The sequence below is a fragment of the Leptonotus elevatus genome, chromosome 2, assembly GCF_054856555.1.
Source record: "Leptonotus elevatus isolate MCC_2025b chromosome 2, RoL_Lele_1.0, whole genome shotgun sequence".
NCBI lineage: Eukaryota > Metazoa > Chordata > Actinopteri > Syngnathiformes > Syngnathidae > Leptonotus > Leptonotus elevatus.
The window spans coordinates 42566362-42589959 of record NC_141240.1 but is presented as its reverse complement, the minus strand read 5'-3'; the positions used below and the strand labels follow the sequence as shown (position 1 = coordinate 42589959).

Here is a 23598-nt window from a genome sequence, read left to right as displayed (position 1 = left end):
GAAAACAAAAATGTCACCAACGTCTTACAAATACAATGATGCCCTCTAGTGGCAGAAAAATGACCTCAACACAAATCTAAATCGCACTCATACAGAAAAAGTTACATATTTTTAATTTGATTATTTATTGTGAAATTATCGTATCAATGAAAACTAAAAGTTGCAGCCATATTTCTATTAGTTTTCCCATTTTTATGTTAACAAGAGCATGAAAACTATTGTACATTTTATTGTACTGATTTGCGATGAGGCGTGAGTGAACTATTGAAGTCGTGCGAATAATCACGATGAAAAGTTTTAATGGCCTGACACCCCTACGATGAATGCACATCTTTGTACAGGACCTTATTTGAGGAAGGCTCCAGTCATCGCAGACAAACCTGACATCGTGTACGTGGTTGAGAATCAACCCGTAAGCATCACCATCACGCTGAACCATGTGCACGCCACAATCACTTGGAAAAGGTCAGTGTTTATTTTCATCTCCACAGTCGGTGAAGTGAACGTGCTGCAAGATGTGGCTTCTGTGTTGACCAGGAGGGGCGTGGCCTTGGTCGACAAAGCGGGGGTGTGCGAGACGAGCATGCCAGATGACGACCAATACTCGCTGAAGCTTCAGCGTGTCCGAGCGTTGGACCTTGGCCAGCTGGTGGTGATGGCCAGCAACCAGTTTGGCAGCGACCTGTGCACGCTGCGGCTGGTCATGGCAGGTGGGATCGCGGCAGGTTCGGCCTTCCTCGGGCCAACGGAGCAAGAATTATTTTCTTACCTGTTCCCGCCACAGTGCCACCGAAGTTTGAAAGCATCATGGAGGATGTGGACGTGCGTGCAGGAGAGACAACTAGTCTGGCTGTTGTGGTGGATGGGAAACCAGACCCAGACATTCTGTGGTACAAGGTCGTTATTGCAACAGTTGAAGCCCTCAAAGTCAACTCTGAATATTTGATGAGGCGTTTTGTTGAAATCTTTCACAGGATGATCTGCTCCTCTCAGAAAGCAGCTACTTCACCTTTGTGTACGATGACCCCGAGTATTCTCTTGTGATCCTCAACGCTCGCACCGAGCACTCTGGTGTGTACACGTGCACAGCAAAGAACCTGGCCGGGTCCAACTCCTGCAAGGCTGAATTGACCGTTCACACAGGTTCGTACTTTGCACGGAACTCGAAACAGGTGTACGTTTCTTTTTTTTGTTCTTCTTCTATTTTTGGACATTACATGCAAGTAGTAAAAAAAACATACATATGTAAAAGTATGCATGTTCTCCACAGAGCAAAAAGAGGCCATCGAACCAATGGAAGATGAGGGAAGCATTCTCAGGACGATGCGACGCTTAACAGACTACTATGACCTCCACAAGGAGATCGGCAGGTATGTGTCTGTCCTTCCTTGCGAGGGATAAGACCAAGCATGCCACAGGAATGACTAAACCATTGACTGAAGAATGAAATCAAGTAACGGTACATGGACTTTAACGACACCACATGGTGCCCCAAGCGCTTCACAAGGCCTCACCTTCACCCGTTCACACACCAGTGATCAGCTGCTGCCGCGCAGGGTGCGGCCTGGTCCACTGGGAGCAAATCGGGGTTCGGTGTCTTGCTCAAGGACACTTGGACACGGTCACCAGGGATGAGGATCGAACCCTCAACCTGACGGATGGAGATGACCACTCTACCACTGAGTCAAGCCGCCCTAAGTAATATCAATGAGCATAGACTGTTAACTGAAGTGGGTGGCAGCTCTTGTTTTGTACATAATGTAAAAAGCAAAACATTGAGCTCTGTCAAAAACGAGGCCGTAGGCCTGAAGAGTCATGTTGGAAACAACGCAGCGCTTGAAAGTAACATGGAATGCATCCAAATGTTGTCTGTCACAGGGGGACCTTTTCCTACGTGAAACGAGTGACTGAGAAGAACGGAAAGAAGGATTTTGCCGCCAAGTTCGCATCTGCACGAGGGAAGCGGAAAACGTTGGTACTCCGAGAGATGCAACTGCTGTCCGAGCTGGACCACGAGCGGATCATCTTCTTCCATGACGCCTTTGAGAAAAAGAATTTGGTGGTGCTGATAACCGAGTTGTATCCTTTTTATATGCAGCTTCATTTAAAAGCAAACACGTACTGTCAATTGACGGGGTACCGAAATGCATCTCATAGCCACATAAGATCCAATACATTCATTCTAATGTTGTCATCTGGAGTCCCACGTATTCCCGGACTCATTCTTGAGTGAAATTAACAAAACCCCAAAAAGAAAAGCGTGTGTTGAGGGGTGTTGGATCGTGCCGTCTGTTTTCCTCAGCCGTGGCTTTGAAGGTGTCACGAGGAGATGTTAGAACGAATGTCCAGAAGAACGACAGTCACGGAGCTGGAAGTGGGTTCCGCTTTCCCCAATGAACTCCCGTCACATGACCTAGGAATCGTCTCCTCATCATTTGTGCATCTCCACAGATTCGTCAAAGCGTTCAGCAGGTGCTGGAAGGCCTTCGCTACCTTCATGAAAAAGACGTCGCCCACCTTGATATGAAGGTAGCTGCTAGTCTTCACAGAATCCTTCACATTAGTTTCCAATGACAAGAATTGATTGCTCTTGCGTTCGTCGGCTTTTAGCCAGAAAACATTTTGATGGCAGTTGCCGGCAGTGACCAGATCCGCATTTGCGACTTTGGGAACGCCGCCAAACTGGACTCGTCGGAGGAGCACTACTGCAAATACGGCACACCTGAATATGTGGCGCCAGAGATTGTGAACCAAAGCCCTGTCTCCACGGCAACCGACATTTGGTGAGCCAACCGCCTGTGCGCTCACTTGCATCTCATCACCGACGGTACGTTTCACGTGTCTGTGCTGCTTCCTACAGGCCAGTCGCGGTCATTGCATATCTCTGGTAGGTCACACCCCAAGTGCACATATTGAACGTGCAGTGGCTCATGTCATGTATAAATGCCCTTTCCCAGTCTGACAGGAGTGTCACCATTCAGCGGCGAAAACGACAGAGCCACAGTGTTAAACATTCGCAACTACAACGTGGCTTTCGACGAGACCATGTTTTCGGGTTTCTGCAAAGAGGCAAAGGGCTTTGTCGTCAAGCTGTTGATGGTGGACCGACTGTAAGTGCTCTTACATGTGTGCGCACATGTATTACTGTGTATGTCATTCAACTGGCATCTTTATGTTTGTTGTCACAGGAGGCCGAGTGCCACTGAGTGTCTTCGTCATCCTTGGTTCAAGGTAGCTGTCAGACTTTCAGTCTTTCATTACGGTTCTTCAAAAACATTGATGACATTTTATCTCGCAGTCAGAAAGTAACAAGAGCATCTGCACAGCAAGGCTAAAGCAGGTTTTGTCTCGAAGGCGATGGCAGGTACAACGCAAATGTTCAATATTCATTGGCTGGCCTCAACCTTAGGTACACTTACACAATCTAATGCGATTCAACCAAATATTTGCCTCTGCCAGTACATGGACAATAATCATGAGTTTGCCCCTTTCGTGGAGTTCATATTCAAACGATACTGTCATTAGTCATACTTTGTTTCATGAACTTAATTCAACTTATCGTGAACGTAGTTTTATTGCTATGTGGTTAGAAAAATTCTCCCTTCTTTTTTTCTGTTGCACCAGCAGAATCACATGAGCGCACTTCAATGCAGCCTCAGCAGTGGGCAAACCCCGGTCATCACGTTGGTTCCAAACACATTTTTGTTTTCCGCCCTCATCCTCAGAGCTTTCCAGTTGATTTCCTCACTCGTGCTATTAGCAGCAAGCACTTTTTGAGGTGTTTGAGGTGCCTTGTTAAAACAGTGGTCCCTCTAGCCAAAATGGCTGCCTTCCAATGAAGCCTCCTGATAACAGTATCACAAGCAGTGTGAAAAAAACACACAACTGAGCCGTCCGCGCGTCTTTCGATAGGAAATAAAGATTTTTATCGTCCTTATCATCTCATTAGATTGTGGAGGTATGCCAACTGAAGCGTCAGATTGTTTAATTATTAAATGCACTCAAAAAGCAATTCTCCGTCACTTCTATCCTAATGTTTGCCCCTCAGCGCTCCCTAATTGGTTACAAATCAAAGATGGTGATGCGAACGATCCCAGAGCTACTTAATGACGCATCTAGCCACGTGTCCATTGCCGTGGCTCGCCATTTAAAAGAAGGCTCCCCGCCACCGTCATCGTCCTCCGACTCAGAAGCAGACGTGGATGAGCTTCCCTTCATTCCTATGCCGCTATCGATGTTCTTCTCCGGTTCCAGAGTCTCCCTGAATGAGATGCCCGGTGATGAACATGTCACAGAGGGGCCCAAAGATATTGTCGATAGAAGTAAGAACAACTTGGACACTGCTGGCGTCAAAAGAGAAGCTGGTGAACATGTGACGCGTAAAGACAAAAGCACAAATGAGGAGATAATTCAACAGACAAAAAGAGCTCCACTTCAAAAAGGATCGAGTACAGAGACGGATGAGTCTCAGACAAAAGCAAGAAGATCTATCATGAGGAGAGGCAGTTCTGCGGACTCTGCGTTGCTTCTTCACGTGGACCCCCAACAGGGTGATATCAATGAGGCGACAGAAACGAGCAGCAATAGCCTGAAAAAGACCGTTTCTCTTGAACTGCCCAACCGTAGTCCAAGCCCTGGAATGACAAAGATAAGCCAGGAGGATTACGCCTTGAAACTGGAGCTCATGAGACAACGGCTGCTAAGGGGAGGAAGCATGGACAAAAAGATGAGCGGCCTGCGAGGACCCTTATTTGAAACTCTTGGCATGGATGATGAGAGACAGACCGGTTCTCTGGATCGCAATCTGAGGAGATCCAGAGCGGGGCCCTCCACACTCGTGCGAGCGGCATCCTCTGAGAGTGCTGGACAGGATACACCAAAGACCAAAGTTTTTCAGAAAAGCACTTCCTTCACTCAAGAAGATTCGGAACCCATGCCGCTTCATCGCCGGTATGGAGCTCCCTTAGAAATCCCGACAATAAGCACTGGAAGCACTGAGGGGAAAAGGCTTCAGGAAGCGACATCCATGTCCGTCCTCACAGAACAAACGATGCAGGAGTCACCCACACAGCGAAACGTATTTATATACCCAACAGCATTGGAAGTGGACCAACATCATCAAGAGAAAAGGACCAATAAAGAAAAGGTAAACAAAGCAGAACATGAGCCGAGATCTTCCTCACTTGTTACTCCCTTAATTGTGATAGAAGAGGATGTTGAAGCAGAGGACAAAAGGAAAGAACATTTGGAAAGAGGGAGTGAATTTAAAGAAACATCACAAATGACAAAAGCATCATCTGCATATGAAAGCAAGTCGGGAGCTGTTGGCAGGTCATCGCAAACATCTGACCAAGCGTCTGGCAAGTTGAAAGGACATGAACCCAAAAAGACGACTCCTTCACCTCAACACTCGGCTGTGTTTGCCAAAGTGGCAACTGCCGATCGATCCTCAGCTTCCACTTCCGCGTCTCCAAACCCAGAAATTCCTGGCATGCCGCGCCAAGCGCTACTTCGAACAGATATCAAAGACATTGACTCGGAAGAGGTCTTTGAAGCCAGATTCAAGAAGCGCGAGTCATCTTTGACTCGCAGTCTCAGAAAGCTAACCAGAAACAAATCCGAGGAAAAATCGCCGACACTGAGTGGTAAGATTGGCGGAGGAGAAGATGAGGTTTACAGGCCGGGGCAGAGGGGAGCCCCCCTTGAAATGGTCTCCAGAGGGCTACAAGAGAAGTCCAAATCAGTCCACGATCTGCGGGAAGATAAGGAAAAAGAACCAGGCCTAAGCCTTATTGGCAGGTGGTCGATGCGAGGAAAGAGATCAACATCAGTTGATAAAAAAGTGGAGAAATCAAAGGAAAGCGCAGCCCCTAAGAGGGTTACATGGGCAGTTGGTCGCAGTAAATCTTTGGACACAAATGAGCAGCAAGAAAGAGAACGGACAAAAGCTGACGAGTCTGCGGTTTCCGCTATGAGGCGCATGTTTGAGTCCAAAGTGGCTGGAATCTCGGCCAAGATCAGGAGCCAGTCCGAGGACAGGAAGGATAAAACTGCAGAGGGAAGTCAGAAAGAGCAGCAACTGACGAGGCTCACAGATTCTCCGAGCCTCACAATGCGACACAAGTTTGAGCGTAAAGTTGCAGAAACCCCCACAAAAGTCCGCAGTCTGTCAGACCAAAGACACGAGAACACGGAGGAAAAGAAGACGCCCCTGTTCTCTCGCCATCGCCATTCACAGTCGGAAGGGCGAGGACTGAAAGGAATGGGCGTGCCGGAGAATCAGCTGGCAAAACAGGCTGGCGTGGGAGCATCAAAGGAGTCCATCGAATCCACTTCCAGTGTTCATTCTGAGAAAGAGAACGACCGGTGGTCTCGATGGGACAGGTGGGGTCTGACCAAGAGCAAAAAAGACAAAACACCTTCTCAGACTGACCTCATTTCACACACCCCAAAAGAAGAAGAGACTTCCCGCACTCAGAAGTTTTTGCGTTCTTCTTCGGATTTCCCACCTGTGTTCCACATCAAACTCAAAGACCAAATCCTGCTCGAGGGCGAGCAGGTCACCCTCAGTTGTCTCCCCGCCGGCAGTCCACATCCTGACATCGCATGGATGAAAGGTCTCCTGCTTCCATCCTAGCGCTGATAACATTTAAAATGATGTGCCAAACCTCCAGCATTCCCCAAATGTTTTTATTTTATTATCTTACAGATCGTAAAGCTGTGGATGCGGATGAGCGAATCAGTCTGATCTCCCATCCGGACGGCAGGCAGCTCCTTACCATCCTGAAGTGCAGCCAAAAAGATGCTGGGGTGTACGGCTGTGTTGCTACCAACCCCCTCGCTGCTATCACCACTTCTTGTACACTCACCATTGCTTGTAAGTGTCACCCGAAAAACCAACCTTCAAGTCGCTGCTCGTCATCTTCCATGTGATGCGAGTGAACATTGGAATATTTAAGTTTGAATGGAATGAATACAGTAGTAATGAGCTTTTATGTGAAACGATTAACCACATAATGGTTTGGGGGTACATTTTTGGGTCGTGTCGGGAAGGACATCTGCTGTAAAAGCTGTGCCAAACAAAAAGAAATCCTGACAAGCTGAAATCCGCATCACAAGATCCAATGCTCGCACTCTGCTGCAGCCATCATGTGTGTCTCAGATGTTGAGACGTGTCTGTTTCAATTCCTTCTTTTTGAGGACTTTGTTTTTATGTGAATCACTCAAATAGTTTGTCTTTTCGTGGACGGCTAGACCAGGGGTCTTCCAACTCGGTCCTGGAGGGCCGGAGTCCTGCAGGTTTTGGAGGTTTCTCTCTTCCAACACAAGCAGATTCCAATCAACAGGATCGTTATCAAGCTTATGCAGAGCTTGCTGATGAGCTGATAATATATCAGCTGTGTTGAAAAAGGGAAACATCTCAAACCTGCAGGACTCCGGCCCTCGAGGACCGAGTGTGCCCACCCCTGATCTATAAGCAAGAGTTCATTCTCATTCTTAATTAGTCACTTTATGGAAAACTCACGAAAACAAACACCTTGAATCATAATTAGATAAATATTCTGTTAGCAAATAGTGACCATCGCCTCATTTGGTTCTCTTTCCCCTTTTGCACCACGATTCAAGATGTTCCCAAGCGACCCGGAACCCCTGAAGTCCCTCAGACGTACAACAACACTGCCCTGGTGCTGTGGAAGCCATCCGACACCAAGCCTCCATGCAGCTACACATTGGAAAGAAAGACGGAAGGTGACAAATTCAACTCTTCAATTTCAAACTGCACCAATAGTCGATTTGTCTATGGAGATGTCAGTTTGTCACAAAAGGAGGTCTTGTACTACATAATGTATTTCTGCTGAACCTTTTATGTTGTAGCATTTTTCAGAAAAGATGCGTATTATTCCATCTTGTTCCTTCAGGAGATTCAATGTGGCAAACTGTTGCCACCGGAGTGGTTGACTGCTACTACAATGTGACCGACTTACCACCAGGTGACGCGTTCCGGTTTCGCGTGTCCTGTGTGAACAAGGCAGGACAGGGTCCACATAGCAACTGTTCAGCTCCAGTCAATTTGGATTCGGCAGGTATGACTGGAATGTCAGGCTGAAGATGCGCAAGTTGTCAACTATTTGTGTGTTTGTTGTGTTTTGTGGTGGTCAGCTGAAGAGGCTTCACCTGTGGTGGCTGTTGTCAAGACCGCTCCGATACCTGGACCTTTGGCGTCCCCCTCAAGTTTCCTCCCATCCACATCCACGATGACGACTGCAACGTCCACTTTGACAGGTCCTGAAAATGCAACTTCGCCGATGACGCCCCTCCCTCCTGCAGCACAGCCATCATCAAATGGGGCTTCGACATCCATAGAAACCTTCTCATCTCCATCTGCAATCACAAATACGCAGGATGCACCAAAAATAAGCTCTAAACTTGCATCTGCACCATTTGTAGCGGCCAAGCTCCAGAGTCCAGTGAACATTGTGTCTCCGATGACACAGACCCCAACCACTCTTGTAACTCCTCCTTCAAGTCCCACCAAACCGGCCAATTACATCCCCAACACCACCGCGGCTTCTATGGCCACATCTCCGATGTCCTTCTCCCCTAAAGTGCTCCAAACATCCAGCCTGAGCCCATTTGGTGAAGGGGCCGGTACGCCCACCAGAAGCACACCAGCCGGCCGCACGACGCCCTCCACAGCTCTGCGCCAAGGCATTCCACAGAAACCTTACACCTTCCTGGAGGAGAAATCCAGGTAAGGAAAAATACTTGAATGGACAGATTTGAACATTAAAGCCCGTATGCGACTGAGGGATGAACATCTGCGACGCTAGCGAATGCTGATTTCACGTCAGGGTTTGTTCAAGTTTGCAGTTTCCTAAGCATTCTTAAACAGTCTTAATGGTTCTCTAAGCAATCTTAATGTTTTTTCTTTTTGCAAGGACATTTTGAACATGTTTAAAATGAATAACCACGAAGAATGTTTGGAGAACCATTAAAACTGTTTTGAGAACATTTAGGAACTTTCAGGACATGTTACGACCTTGACAGTGTAACAGTGTACACAGATTTCTAAGCATTCTTAAACTGTCTTAATGGTTCTCTAAGCAATCTTAATGTTTTTTTTCTTTTTGCAAGGACATTTTGAACATGTTTAAAATGAATAACCACGAAGAATGTTTGGAGAACCATTAAAACTGTTTTGAGAACATTTAGGAACTTTCAGGACATGTTACGACCTTGACAGTGTAACAGTGTACACAGATTTCTAAGCATTCTTAAACTGTCTTAATGGTTCTCTAAGCAATCTTAATGTTTTTTCTTTTTGCAAGGACATTTTGAACATGTTTAAAATGAATAACCACGAAGAATGTTTAGAGAACCATTAAGACCGTTTTGAGAACATTTAGGAAATGTTACGACCTTGACCCTGATGTGAAATCAACATTCGCTAGCATCGCAAACGTTCATCCCTCAGTGGGATACCGGCTTAACCTTCGCACCCTACATACACTATATAATCCAACTATTCTTGGCCAGAGGTCGTTTTGGAGTCATCCGCGAGTGCCGCGAGAACGCCACAGGCAAAATGTACATGGCCAAAATCATTCCCTATAGCCAAGAGAACAAAAAGGAAGTGCTGAAGGAATACGAGATCCTGAAATCTCTGCACAGTGAAAAAATCATGGCTTTGCACGAAGCCTATGTGACGCCACGATATGTTGTGCTGGTGGCGGAGTACTGCACCGGAAAAGAGCTGCTGCACAGCCTCGTCGACAGGTCAGCAGTCAGCAAATGAGGCGTCCGCATGAGTGCGCCGTCATTCAAATTCATTTCTTCCCAACTAGATTCCGCTACTCTGAGGATGACGTGGTTGATTACTTGGTCCAGATCCTCCAGGGAGTCGAGCACCTGCACAGCCGGCGGGTCCTCCACTTGGACCTGAAGCCAGACAACATCATGGTGACAAACCTCAACGCCATCAAGATTGTGGACTTTGGAAGCGCTCAAAGCTTCAATCCGCTTAGTCTCAAGCCGCAGGACTTGAGTGCTGGAACGCTGGAATACACGGGTGAGGACAATCGTTGGCATGAATATCCATTCTTGGATCATGAGCTTCAACGCTTCTGACAAAATGTGCTTGAAGCTCCTGAGATTGTGAAAGGCGAAGTCGTGGGTCCTCCCGCAGATGTTTGGGCTGTTGGCGTTGTGACTTACATCATGTGAGTCCAACATCTGAATGCAACAATTCACTTTCATCCATTTTCAGCACATGAACAATCAACACCATTTTTGTTGTCGTGGTTTTTGTTTTCATGCACGGGAAGGCTCAGCGGCCATCTGCCCTTTGAAGACAAAGATCCTCAGCGTGCGAGAGCCAAGATCCTGATGGCCAAGTTTGACCCAACGAGACTTTACCCCAACGTCTCCCAAAGTGCCTCAGCCTTTGTCAGGAAGATGCTGAGCAGTTACGCTTGGTGAGAAATCCGCTTTCTCGTTTGAAAGGAAGGACGAGTCAAAACTAAATGTGGAACAAGCATAATTGCTTTCTTACAATTCACGTATTGACCATTTGCCTTTGATTGGCCACTGTTGAAAACGTTAAAACGTTATGAATTTGATAACTACATTATATTTTTTGGTATGCAATTAGAAAGAAACACCGCCCCCTGTTGGTTAAAAGAAGAAGTAAAAAAAAAAACGTATTGAGTCCTACCCCCTTACAAAACACGGCGCGCGTGTGTGTGTGCGTGTGTGTGCGCGTTTTCAGGGCCCGCCCGACCACACGCGACTGCTTCAAACAAGCCTGGCTTCAGGACTCGTACATGATGAAGCTGAGGAGGCAGACTCTCACCTTCAACACGGGCAGACTCAAAGAGTTGTTGGTGGCACAGCAGTGCCATCGTGCGGAGAGCACAACCAAGCACAAGGTGCTGTTGCGCAACTACCAGAGCGCAGCCAAGTCCCCGTCGTCATCCGGGCCTGGGGCGCACGTTCCCCACTCCGACTGAAGGGATTCTTGTCGGCGGCATTTGGAAATGTCCCATCATGCATCACTCACTTCTGTGTTCGATCTTCAGTGCGAAGACTCCAAACTCTCCACATGCGATTTGGTTGACCGCACATTTCCATTTTCAGTCAATTGTGGAACGACTCATTCAGCACAAAACATCACCAACCTTGTTTTACCAAACGCGCCAACCTTTCGAATGTATGCCATTCTTTGAGCTGCTAACTTATGTTTGCATATACTTCTACGTTTAGATCGCAACACCAAATAACTTTTACTTAAAACTGTTTACTTTTTTCATGTTAATTTATTTGCATGCGTGTGTGAGTGTAAGCATCTCTGAATCACTTTTCAACTCTCTAAGACAAAAAAAAAAAGTGTGTCTTTGTGGTCGCTGTATAAGGATTAGGAACAGCAAAAAAAAAATCGGGTGCAAGTGATGCATCTGTTTCTGAACATGTATCGCAGGTAGGACGCACACTAATGACTTGTTGTGGTACACTTAGCTTGGTAAAATCATGTTTGCCCAGTCAGTGCCTAGATTGGAGTCAAATCCAAAATGTATTTCTTTTCATGTGTCTGCTGGTTCTAATTCCCACGTGATGAGTTAGTTGGACAAAAACGTTTAGCACCGCCGTTGCAATTTTACAAGTCAGACTGACGGAAACGATAGCATTTAATAGTTGTGTGTGTTCCTCTCACAGCACTACTTTTTCTATCCATTTGGATGCGTGAAGAGTTGTAAATGTGCCAACTTGCTGTGTTTATATGTGGGACATGTTGTTTTTCAGACACACTCTGTAATAAAGTACAATTTGCCTATTTTTGTGAGCGCCCCACACATTTGAATAGTCCCATTTTTCTATTTACATTTAGGTTTTATATCAGAGTGGGGATTGGACCTTTACCAAGTATCATATATTTTACAATATACACTACTCACAAAAAAGGTAGGGATATTTGGCTCTCAGGTGAAATGTCAGGATGAGCCTAAAATGCATTCAAACCTTTACAGGTGAACTTAAAGAGTGGGGATGCCGTGCCGTCGTCGTCAAGCTGTAATTGATGCTCAAGGGCACGCGACTTATTGAGACGTTACATTTGTTTTTATTGTGGTGTACCCGCCATTGTTAACTTTTATTTCAATTAATTGCTTGAGATGAGAAAATAACCAGAGCACCCTTCTACTTAAATGTCCTACTTTCATGGTGTGTCACTGCCGTGTGAACTTTTGACATTTTCCATTCATTTCACCTGAAATGTTTGTATTTTACAAAGAAAAATATACTTCAGCAGAAACGGAGGCATATATTTATACTAAATGATCTCTATGTTGTAAAGATAGCAAGTAGGCAATATCCATTCATTTTTGCACTGCTTGCCCTCAGAGCCATGAGAAAGCAGGAGCCTATTCCAGCTATTTGGGTCAGAGGCAGCGTACACCATGGACTGGCCACCAATCGCAGGGTACATAAACCTGTCAATTCCTTTCAATATATATATATATATTTTTTTTTTTCTTAACCTTTTATATATATAATTATATATATATTTTTTTTTAACCTTTTTTATATATATATATATATATATATATATATATATATATATATATGATAGTTAAAAAATATATATATATATATATATATATATGATAGTTAAAAATATATAATTAATATTTTAAGACAACAGCTGGTATAAAAAAAAAACTTAGAATAGACCTATAGCAGAAAGTTTGGACATCTTGGGTTTAGTTCCCACTTAAAGCAACAGTTGAATGTTCATATTCTTCATATGTCTTAAATTCTGTTATTTACTTCAGACGAGCAGAATAGGAATCTCAACCACATTTTACAGACAAGAATAAAGTTGTTGTCGATTCAACTTTTTAAACCCGAGCCGCCGAACCCAGAGCGAGAACTTTTTTGACGCTCCCTTGACTGAACCTAGGCAGTTTCAAGGGCACCCGAACTGGGGCGTTTCTGAAAGGCAACTCCCACGAAAAGACGCCAGTGTCTGTCGGTCTGTCTGCCTGACTGTCTGTCGGTCTGACTGTTTTTCTTTCTGCATCCTTCAGCCACCGCCGACTTTATCACCGGGAATCCGCTCCATGAACACAAACCACGGCTGAGATTCTTCCACGTTGACGTCGAAGACTTTGAAATAACTTCTCTTTGAACGGCGAACCTACTTAAGTCAACGTTTGCTTCGTTGTGTGTCTTTTTTAATGTATTAATTTTTGTGCCTAAGTATGTTCTCTGAGAATGACGTCAAGTTCCGCATCGGAATGCTTAACATGAACCGAAATGGAATGAAAAAAGTTTGGAGTAAGTTTGCTCCGAGCTACTTTTAAGGGATCGTCGACAAAGTTGTGCAAGGCAGCAGAGGCCGCGGCTCGTTCCGACATTCCCTTGCTTTTACCGCGCCGCTTTAAGTGGAACGGGACGCCTTGAAACCACCGTGTTTGGATCTTGAAACTGCGAGGGGCGCCCGAGCACCATATTGAATCAAAGTTGGCAACTTGGTGTCAAATGCGCCGCGAGTTGGGGCTTTTCCGAGCAGCGACACCAGCGGCCGGCCTGTAAGCGCCGAATGGACGATTTGTAGGCGGCGAGTGGCGAACCTCCGCTCGGCTCGGCCGCCCGTGAATGCGGCGCGCACATCCTCAAGTTTGACGCGTGAGCACAGTCGGGCGTTATGGACAACGCGTCGTCGGTCATCACGCAGGTCAGCCGGGAAGAAGAGGGAAATAAAGGCGCGGACAGAGGAGACGCGGGTGAGTGCTTGCTTGCTTGCTTGCTTTTATTTCTTCCTCAAACATTGCTTTCGGAAAGCTTGCAATCCTTCGCAACACGTCGCGAATGAGCAAATGTTATTGTGCGTGATCGTCATGACGGCGTTTGAGCACCGCAGAGGAGCGTAAACAAGTTGCAAAAGGTGAAAGTGTCACTTCGACGCAACTTTCTGCCCATTGCTGCAAGGGAGGCCTTGAGTTTGTGGAGCGGAAGTGACGACGCAGCCGCCGCGTTACGAGTCTCACAAGTTCGGAGTAAACAAAACAAAAAGCGGAGCAAAGACACCATCGAGATTCTTTGCGTCTCCATACAGTCTTGTCGAAAATAATCTAAAAGCCCAAACCACGTGCTTTTAGTTGGACTTATTTATACTCATTACTTGTGACTTGTGATACGAGGCAGTTACGCATATTATGCAGGGTTCTAAGGAGACAGCAAAGAAAGTGCAAACAGTGCCGTTCCTCTTCAGCTGGGCGGGGGGTGCCTTGCTCAAGGACACCAGACGAGAATTTGTCCCACAGCGAGTTGCCATTTTTTTTTCAGTAAGACTTGAACCATCATCCTGCGACTGGAAAGCTGAGCCGCCACTCACTTCAATGTTTCGCTGACTAAAACCATAAGAAATGTTCATTTTCAAATGCATCTGTCATCTGATGGCGTGTTCGTTGGGGTTTCCACAAGGCCTTAACATCCCATTGGACGTCACAGAGTCGTAGAATTCCATTTCCAAATCACAAAAGCTGCAATTTGGGGGGGAAAAACAACAAACAAAGAACTGCTCTTGTTCTGGTCGGCCTTTGTATATTTCATTTGTTTGTTTATATCGTGTCTCGATACGTTCAGTTATTAGCGCAGTCGACACGTTTGCATGTTAAAACATGAAAAATGTCGTGATAAAGCCACGGAGTTGTTTATATTATTGTTATAATCTGATCTATGATTGAGTGAATTCTGTTTACGCTTGTTTGGTCGAATTTTGTGAAGTTATACTGAATGCTTAAAATACTGCAAATTGTTTTAAAAGATAACAACTCTAGTTAAAGTAGATCAAGTGTATTTCATATGAATTCATTGTTTCAAGTGGACCTTGAAAAATTTAAAATTGTTAAATTGCCATAGCAATATTGTGAGGGTGGGAAAAAGTCAACATCATTCAGACCTCGTTTCCTCGGCACGAGTTATGATGTTTTTCTGGAAATCCTAACGATTGCGCCATCATGATTAAATAACCCTAATGATTGAATAACTCATTTAATTTGATAGCAAAAAAAAAGTCTACGCAAAAGTTGTGCTTTGAAGCGTTGCCGTTGTCGTGATCATTTTCCCACTCAAGTTTCTGCAAAATACAAAAGTAGAAAAAAAGCGATGAGGCGATAGCGAGCTCGGATCAAAAGAGTGTAGAAAAAATGGCGACTCGCGCTTTCGCCCTTTGCGTGATTATACATACGTTGTGGTACGTACGTCGCGGCTTGAGGCAGCTGAAAACGAGTTTCACTCTTTCTGTAAGCCAAAATGTGTGTTTACTTCTGAAGTGAACAATTGTTGACTGTACACGGCAGGAGATTGCCGAGTGTCGATGCAGGTTGCTGAGTAATCAGTTGTCGTCGTTATCGAGCGAATCACGCTGCTTGCTTGCGTACGAGCGTGTTTATGATCTGACTCGTGGTTTTCTTCTTGTTGTTTGTCATCCAACGCCGACGATGGCAGATGACGTCACACGGGAAAGATGAAATATAGGTTTCACTGAAACGATCATTTTATGTGATGAGTTGCGTTAATCTTGTCATTGTCCAGATAAAAAAAAAAAAAAAAGAGGTCACGCCAGAACAATTTTCATCACAAAATGTCAAAACTCCTCCAGCGATGACGTAACGGTCGCAGCTCCGTGACGACGCATTGATGACGTATGCGCCAATTCTCGCGTGACTGTCAGTCTGTCAACAACAATGGCGGATAGCCGTGTTGTCGTCGTTTTTTGCACAAAATATTTTGCTTCTTCATTCTCACGTTTAAGAAGCGACGTTGTACGTGAATCGCCCGCCATTGTCACCTGCGTTCGTCTTTTTCATGTTGTTTCGCCAAAGCCATGTTTGTTCTGTAGATTGCAATAAAGTTAGAAAAGAAAGTGATTCTTCTTCTACGCTTTCCGTTAACTCCCTGTGGCTGCGCGACAGCGCCACCCCAGACTTGGCATATACATTGCAGCCGTTAAACGTCCTCTGCGTCTTTTTTTGTACACACGCAAGTCTTGAAATGCTTCTGTGAGGACGAGACTTGCTTGTTTGTGTGCTTGCGTCTGGACGGGGCCTGAGCCATGATTGGTCGTTATCTACTTCCTCACCACAGGTGATGTCATCTTCAGTCAACAGCAAGTAGAAAAAAATATTTTTTTGAAGGTATTAATTCGACATGAAAAATAAAAATTCCTTCTGGACAAAATATGAACTTTTGACTGCTGAAAATGTCTCAATAGCCGTTTTTACATGGAGACATTTGAATCGTTCCGAATGAAGATCTCTGGTCACCTGTTTACATGTGACGTGATCCATTCCCATCTGCTGTTTATATGCGCCCCCGTTTACTGAGATCAGCCCTGCGGCAGCCGCGGGACGCACGGGCATCGACCGCGTGATTTATCAACATGGAGTTTGTTCGTCATTTAGCACCCGTAGTTGTGATAGTGTCAACACTTTTATTGATTTAAAAAACAAGTTTCAAGTACTTAAAAACAAGTTCTCCCCTCGCAAACAAGCGCTGAGAGACGCCGCCATTGTCGTGGGTGGAAACGATGACGTCACGGCGCATTTACGTCACGACGGACGAAGCCTCGCCATTCCGAACGAAGCGTACGCATGACGCTCGTTGGGATTGAGCAAAGGAATGTTCCGCCACTCCCGTGATTCCGAATGAAATTCCATTCGAACTCAGCCTTTTCATTCCCATTGAGGTGTTTATACGGAGCATTTTCGTTCCGTTTGGCCGCTGGGATTCATTCTCATCGGAATACACGGCGCCATGTAAAGCAGGCTATTGAGTCAAGTAAGGCTTTAAAAGCATCCGCATGCAAAGAAAGTAACGGCCCGGACACGACAAGGTCCGCGAGAAGGCGCCGCTTCCTGCGTCAATACCCGCCTGCTTCCTCTTCCTGTTTTGTGCGGCGCTGCGGAGGCCAGCAGAGGGTCAGATGGCGTTTGAATGCACAAGCGGAGGCGGAGGGAACCAAAGAAAGAGTTTGCTTTGTTGGTAACACGCTCACGTCCGGCTCGCCACAGAGCGGCCATGTTTGGGGTCACAATAAGCGATCGAGTAAGTTCGCACTTGACATTCCCGAGCGGTTTTCTCGGTCTTTTGGTTCCTCTCTTGGTCGTCGGGCCGAGCAACTCACCTTCCTTCACGTGCAGGTTCCACGCCCTCGCTGTCCAGCAAGAAGCCCCGAAGCGGTGGCTTGTTTTCCATCTTTTCCTGCTGCCTGTGCCGAGACCAGCCGGAGCCGCCGCCGGTCAACAACAACGCCCCCCTGCTCGTTGAGGAGAACGGCGGCGTCTCCAAGGTGAGTCCAAGCTCCTCCTCCTCCTCCGTTTGGCGTCCCACGTGTCTCACGCTGAGGCCCTTTCAGATCCAGGTGAAACCGCTGCTGCCAGCCGCCAGGTCCAAAGACGGCGGGAAAGTCTGCGTGGTTATCGACTTGGACGAGACACTCGTCCACAGCTCTTTTAAGGTACAAAATGGACACCGCAAGTGCTGCTGCTTCTTCTGCAAATGTAATCCGCATACTTATGTTAGCACGTTAGGGTTGCAAGATTCGGTGAATTTTCAAATGTTAGAAACTTTCCAGGGAAATTTATGGGAATAAACGTGAATAAAGGAGCAAAGTAATTGGGGGAAATCAGATCAGTGTAATTGAGAATTTATTTATTTTCTCTTTTTTTTTTTTTTTTTTTACTCGGGCTGCTTGATTATTACGAGTATTATTTTGGTAATAATTGAAATTCCAATTAGGACAATAATTATTATTTTTTGGTCCAAAACAAGAACATTTTTAAAGGTAGAAATTATTAAGGCAAATAAAATTCTTTGAAACTCTATAATTATGGAAGATCTTTTTGGATGAAACAAAATGTATTAAAAATTAAAAAAAATTATACATTTTAACAACTCAAAATGAGTATTAATCATCTTTTTTTTGGACAATGATGCTAAGTTTGTAAATGTGGAATGTAATCATTGAAATTAATTGCACAATCCTATTTTAAACTTGTTTTTTTTTAAACTTTATGCTGCTAGCAACAATGGAGGAAAACTGCTACAATAAATTGAACTTTTTTGTTGTTGTTTTTTGCAGTTAAGAATCATTCTTTCGGCTCCATATAATTTGCATGGAGAACTTCCGATTTGCAATATATATAATAGTTAGCCCAGATTTTACAGTACGTAAATTGACACGCATTATTTCAGTATGTAAAGAATACATTTTGTGACATTTGTCTTTGGCAGACCTTGTAGCTTGAGATTGTTCCAATATAAAAATGTGATTTGGCTCAATAAAGTTTGGGTGAACACTGGACGAACCTAAACGACCTTGAAATGACACTCAAGTGGTCTCCTGCCGACGCCGTGGTCTTCTAACGCTCTTCACTTTCTTCATCCAGCCTGTGAACAATGCCGACTTCATCATTCCTGTGGAAATCGATGGAACTGTGCACCAGGTAGCGCCGCTGTTATTATTATTATTTCAATTGTTGAGTTGCACAATGTTCCGCCGGCCGGGAGACGTCTGGAGACGGACGCTCGAGGACAGAAGACGCGCCAGCGGCCCGGGCCCGATTCAAGTAATCCAGGATAGGTTTATTCCGACAAACGCAGCCTATTCCGGATGACTTGGTTCGGGAACGTCGCCGTCAGCCGCCAACGTCGCACAGAGGGAGGAAGGGGAAAAAAACACGGAGGAACGAGTCCCAGTTTTTGCACGTGTCTGTGAATGACACGTTTATTTTGAGCTTCTTGTGCACGTCCAGCTCGCCAGAATGACGATTGTGCACGTCGGGGGTGTCCAAACTTTTCCTTCCAAGGGCTGCAATACAGAAAATAGAAGGAGGCAACGGCTTTACATTCGTGCTGTCGAAGTCAAAGCGTTTACTAATGAATTAATCGCAACAAAATGATCGCAATCATAATTTATGAACGCCGATTGAATTTATTCATTTCGAACGCAGATGATCTTTTAGCCGACAGCGGCTGGTTATGTTAAAGGTAGCGCAGGTTGTTTGAGCAATAAACATAACTACATGCATGAAATACATGTTTACGCATGACACGAAGAATATTTGTTCATGTCAAAAATATTGGGGTCATTTTTTTTTCATTTTAAATGATGCAAGTAATGAAGTGATTAGAAAAAGAGGATGATGAGCGTGTGCTCAGAAAATGTTGAAGACGTCCTCATAATATGAAATGTCAAAAAAAAACTACATGTAACAGGCGCTCTTTAAATTTGTCGAGCAAAATTTTGTGATAAAAAGCCTTTTTAATTAAGTGATTAATCAAAATTCCAAGATGTGATTAATCTGATTAAAAAAAAAAAATGGAATGGTTTGAAAGCTCTACTTTATATAAACCATCTTGCCCAAAGCGCTTTACCAAACCTCATATTCACTTTATTGAAAATATACGAAAGAAAAAATAAAATAAAAAATAAAAAAATATACGAAAGTGTACCAAGACTGTAACTCAGCCGTGTCAACGTATGGAAAAGTTGAACTTTTTAGTTTGAAGCTGGAATATGGATTCCCCCCCCCCCCCCCCCCCCCCACAAATATCTTTAAACTAGCCTTTTTATAGCATTTATGACAGATGAACACCTTAGCTGTTCACAACGGGCACTCCCGCAAGCATCTGGCCAATAGTTTTCAGACTGGATTCGGGTTCGAATTGTTGTGTATGTGCAGTTACATTTTTTGTCAGCAGGTGGCAGTAGCGATTCAAAATGGAATGTTCCACGTTCAGTAAGCTTTAAAATAACTTACTTGAACCTCCAGGATCCCTCGCTGCACCCTGGCCAACAGCGGTACCCGAGTGTTTTTTTTTGTGCTTTTGGTCAAGTTTGATGAAATCTATCACTCTTCTGTCTTACCAACTAGCTAGCGCTAAGCTAACCTAGGAGGGTTCATCTCTCCGGTCCAGCTTGAAAGTTTGCAAACTCCCTTCGTCAGAGGCCAACAGCAAAATAGCAACAAAGTTTGAAGTTTTTGTCTAATTGGTAGAAAAGAAGGACATGAGGGGTGAGAATGGCAAACTTCTGGAGCGTAAGTTCAGTCGTGTAATGCAGACCATTTTTTATTCTATTACTACAACATGGATATGGCGGATGCCGCTGGTGAACATGATTTTAGATGCCGAAAAGGTTCTCGTTGCAAGAAGATAGTTTTGTAAAAGTCGTCCCGGTTTAACCGTGGCCTTCTTTTCCAGGTGTATGTCCTAAAGCGGCCTCATGTGGATGAGTTCCTGAAAAGGATGGGAGAAATGTTCGAGTGTGTCCTGTTCACGGCCAGTTTAGCCAAGGTGAGGTTTCCGTTTGTTGCGCTTCAGCGTTCATGCGTAGCCACGTCCCGCCACGTACCGCTTGCCGTGCCGCTTCATGTCATTCGTCCGTCCCGTCCATATTCGAGCCACCGCTTTACAACATTATATTCATGTACTTTTATTTTCTGCATTTGTGGTGTTTTTTTTTTCTCTCTCTCTCTCGATTCTTTTTTTCTCTGTCGGTCCCGCTCAAATCTTGTTCAAAACCGTATTCCAGTCTAAAAAAAAACGGATCCACTTGCTGCATAAACAAGCAGCTGAACAGCACAGGAAAATAAATGAACAAATAATTGAGCATTGATGGTATGCGTCAACTGTGTGACCGCCCTAGTATGCCGACCCGGTCTCTGACCTCCTGGACAAGTGGGGCGCCTTCCGCTGCCGTCTCTTTCGGGAGTCGTGCGTCTTCCACAGAGGAAATTACGTCAAGGATCTCAGCCGCCTTGGCCGGGACCTCAACAAGGTCATCATCGTGGACAACTCTCCCGCCTCGTACATCTTCCATCCCGACAACGCAGTGAGTCATTCGAAAAAATCGATATTTATTTACTTAAAAAAAAAAAACTTGACTGGAAAATGGTCGTCATACAGATCCGTATGAGACAAACGCGTTTATGGTAACAAATTGAAAATCTGGAGTTGTGAACGTTTTGTAATCGTGTTTGCGAGGCATCAGCTGTGGATAAATAGCATGAATGGAGAAGCCGTTATATATTCAACAAAAATAAGAACACTGTTGTTTTTGCTCCCATTTTTTTATGAAATGAACTCAAAGATGTAAAACTTCTTCCACATACACAATATCAGCGTTACTCTCAAATATTTTGAGCACTTCTTCTTTGCCGATATAATCCACTGACGGTCAGTAAAATGTAACAAAACTGCACCTGAGAGTGTAGGCAGTCTAAGGCACACCTGTGCACTCGTCATGGCGTCTAATCAGCATCTTGATACGGCACACCTGCGAGGTGGGACGGATTATCTCGGCAAAGGAGAAGTGCTCACTGTCATAGATTTAAACTGATTTGTGAACAATATTTGAGAGAAATTTTTCGTTTTACATCTTTGAGTTCACATCATGAAAAATGGGAGCAAAAACAAAAAGTCTTGCGTTTCTATTTGCATTGAGACGGAATAGAGCCGAGTGTGAATGTTTGTTAAACAAAATGACATTGTTGGTGTTGCGTCATACATTTACCGTTTGTTTGCCGTCCGGCAGGTTCCGGTGGCGTCCTGGTTCGACGACATGTCCGACACCGAGCTGCTGGACCTCATTCCCTTCTTCGAGAGGCTCAGCAAAGTGGAGAACGTCTACGCTGTCCTGAAGCACCAAGGGGGGGCCGCAAGCTAACAGAATTGGAAGAGAACGGAATGCAAATCTGCTGTGCCTGCGCTCAAACACGCACGCACGCGCACACGCACACGCACGCACACAAAGCAGCGAGACCCCAGCTTGCACCGCCCACCCAAACGCAAGACTCTTCCCAGCCTCCGCCGAGTGAGGGAGTCTGCGTTAGTGTTGATGCTGCCATCATGTGGTCATCCAGAAAACTGCTCGACGTGAACGTTCCCTTTCGTCACCTCAGGAAGTAAGTGGCGGCGGCCGCATGTCGACGCACGAGCAAATGGACGCCATCGAGCTCCCTCGATTCACTTTTCACTGAACGTTAGCTGGCATCCCCCAACGTGCCTTTTTAAACCTTGTATTATTTTAGCCCTGCCACAAAGACAACAAAACTGCCACGGCCCTCAAAAACATCCGCTTTGCGGGTCGCCGAGGTCACGTTTGCTGTATATTGATTTCTGTTCGACAGGCTCGCTTCCACCTTTCAAAAGTGAAACTTAAAACTCTTCAGTGCAGAATTGGAAGAGCAGAATGTGCCCGCTTGCCTTCTTTCATTTTGTCTTAAGGACATCGTCTTTCTTCTTCTTCTTCTTTGTCTTCCCAAACGGTACACATAGGCTGGAAACAATCTCATGCGGGGGTCAAAAGTGCGTTCGCGTTGTCTACATTTAAAGCTGACGTCAACCTTCAACATTTCTTCACAATATGACCTGGCGAGTCGAAACATGACATTGTGATGAATATTATTATTTGCGGAATGTGAAGCAAAATGCCGCCCTTTGTATCCATCGACCGAAGATGACATCACAGTCGCTCGAGTCTCAGGCAACCAATCACAGCTCGCCTGTTAAATGGCGCTGAGCTCTGATTGGTTGTTACCTGAGCAACTGTGATGTCATCTTCGGTCGATGGATACAAAGGGCAGCATTTTGCTTCAGAACTCCTATTCCACTAACGCAATCTTAACCAGAATCCCCCCCGAAACATTTCCTGGTCAATGTTGTCATGTCGGATTGTTTTGCGATCTGTTAGCGTAGCCACAATGCTATCTGTTGTCTCATTTTGTGCATTTTTGTTCAGGGTGGTTTTGCGAGACACCAAGCAGGTGTCACTTGAGACGTCAGGTGAGTTTAAAGGATGCGCGCGGCGGCCAACGAAGCCTCTTGGCCTGTTTTTAAGCCGTCTTGTATGCAAATGAGAAAACCACACAGAATCAGATGAATGCCAGCGCGGCTTGTGCTTTTTTGCAGCGCAGCTCCACAGAGAAAGAAAGCCGGGTTGACAAACGTATCGCGTTCATATTTCTTTGCAGTATTTTTGTATGCTTTTGAAAATCCTGTCAATCAAACCACATATTCGTTTAGAAAGAAAAGAAGATCCTGTTGTTTCTGGCCCATGAGGAGCCCTCTGATGCCTTTTAGTAATCCCATTTATGGCTATTGGACTTCTTCGGTGATGTTAAAGATGGAGCCAAACTTGGCTAAGAAACACCAGCAAGTTACTAAAATGGATCGTACTGTTCTCGGCACATAACCGCGACGTGTTTGGTCACCAGGTGGCTTTTTTATTTATAGGGCTTTGCCATTACAACTAAAGTGTCACTACAGAGCCGCGACTGGACCTCGCACGTTCAGTCGATTTGTTTTGCACAGCAAGGAAGCAAACAATTGTCATTAATATATGAAACATCCGCGTTACTGTACTCATGATTTCATCGATGTAATCTAATTTTTGACCAGTTTTATCCTGCCATGTTATACATGAACCGTATGTAACAATGCATTTACCCCCATAAACGCTAAATCAACGTTGTTTGTCATCTTAAGTTTTGTTTATGCGTTGAGGGGAGGAGGAGGGCCGACGTGTTGGCGAGA

General features: G+C 45.1%; 2 protein-coding genes across 2 annotated transcripts in view; both read left to right on the top strand.

Annotated features, from left to right (window-relative positions):
• Positions 1-11849, top strand: part of LOC147180108 (striated muscle preferentially expressed protein kinase-like) — a 34735-nt gene extending 22886 nt beyond the window's left edge. Inside the window, exons 17-39 of the mRNA XM_086067675.1 lie at positions 342-465; positions 538-710; positions 785-897; positions 975-1143; positions 1271-1370; positions 1879-2079; positions 2317-2374; positions 2452-2529; positions 2611-2783; positions 2861-2887; positions 2958-3110; positions 3189-3231; positions 3299-3364; positions 4049-6617; positions 6710-6877; positions 7627-7749; positions 7920-8084; positions 8161-8752; positions 9538-9777; positions 9846-10069; positions 10145-10220; positions 10326-10475; positions 10769-11849. Of these exons, the coding sequence (XP_085923801.1) occupies positions 342-465; positions 538-710; positions 785-897; positions 975-1143; positions 1271-1370; positions 1879-2079; positions 2317-2374; positions 2452-2529; positions 2611-2783; positions 2861-2887; positions 2958-3110; positions 3189-3231; positions 3299-3364; positions 4049-6617; positions 6710-6877; positions 7627-7749; positions 7920-8084; positions 8161-8752; positions 9538-9777; positions 9846-10069; positions 10145-10220; positions 10326-10475; positions 10769-11009 (6026 nt within the window). The 3' untranslated portion in view covers positions 11010-11849. The remainder of the gene's footprint in view (positions 1-341; positions 466-537; positions 711-784; positions 898-974; positions 1144-1270; positions 1371-1878; positions 2080-2316; positions 2375-2451; positions 2530-2610; positions 2784-2860; positions 2888-2957; positions 3111-3188; positions 3232-3298; positions 3365-4048; positions 6618-6709; positions 6878-7626; positions 7750-7919; positions 8085-8160; positions 8753-9537; positions 9778-9845; positions 10070-10144; positions 10221-10325; positions 10476-10768) is intronic.
• Positions 11850-12995: 1146 nt separating this feature from the next.
• Positions 12996-23532, top strand: LOC147180107 (carboxy-terminal domain RNA polymerase II polypeptide A small phosphatase 1-like). Its single transcript, XM_086068178.1, has 7 exons — positions 12996-13781; positions 17202-17350; positions 17417-17518; positions 18450-18506; positions 20266-20358; positions 20711-20896; positions 21599-23532. The coding sequence occupies exons 1-7, from the start codon at positions 13703-13705 to the stop codon at positions 21728-21730; spliced, it is 798 nt and encodes a 265-aa protein (XP_085924304.1). The 5' UTR covers positions 12996-13702; the 3' UTR covers positions 21731-23532.
• The last annotated feature ends 66 nt before the right edge of the window (positions 23533-23598 follow it).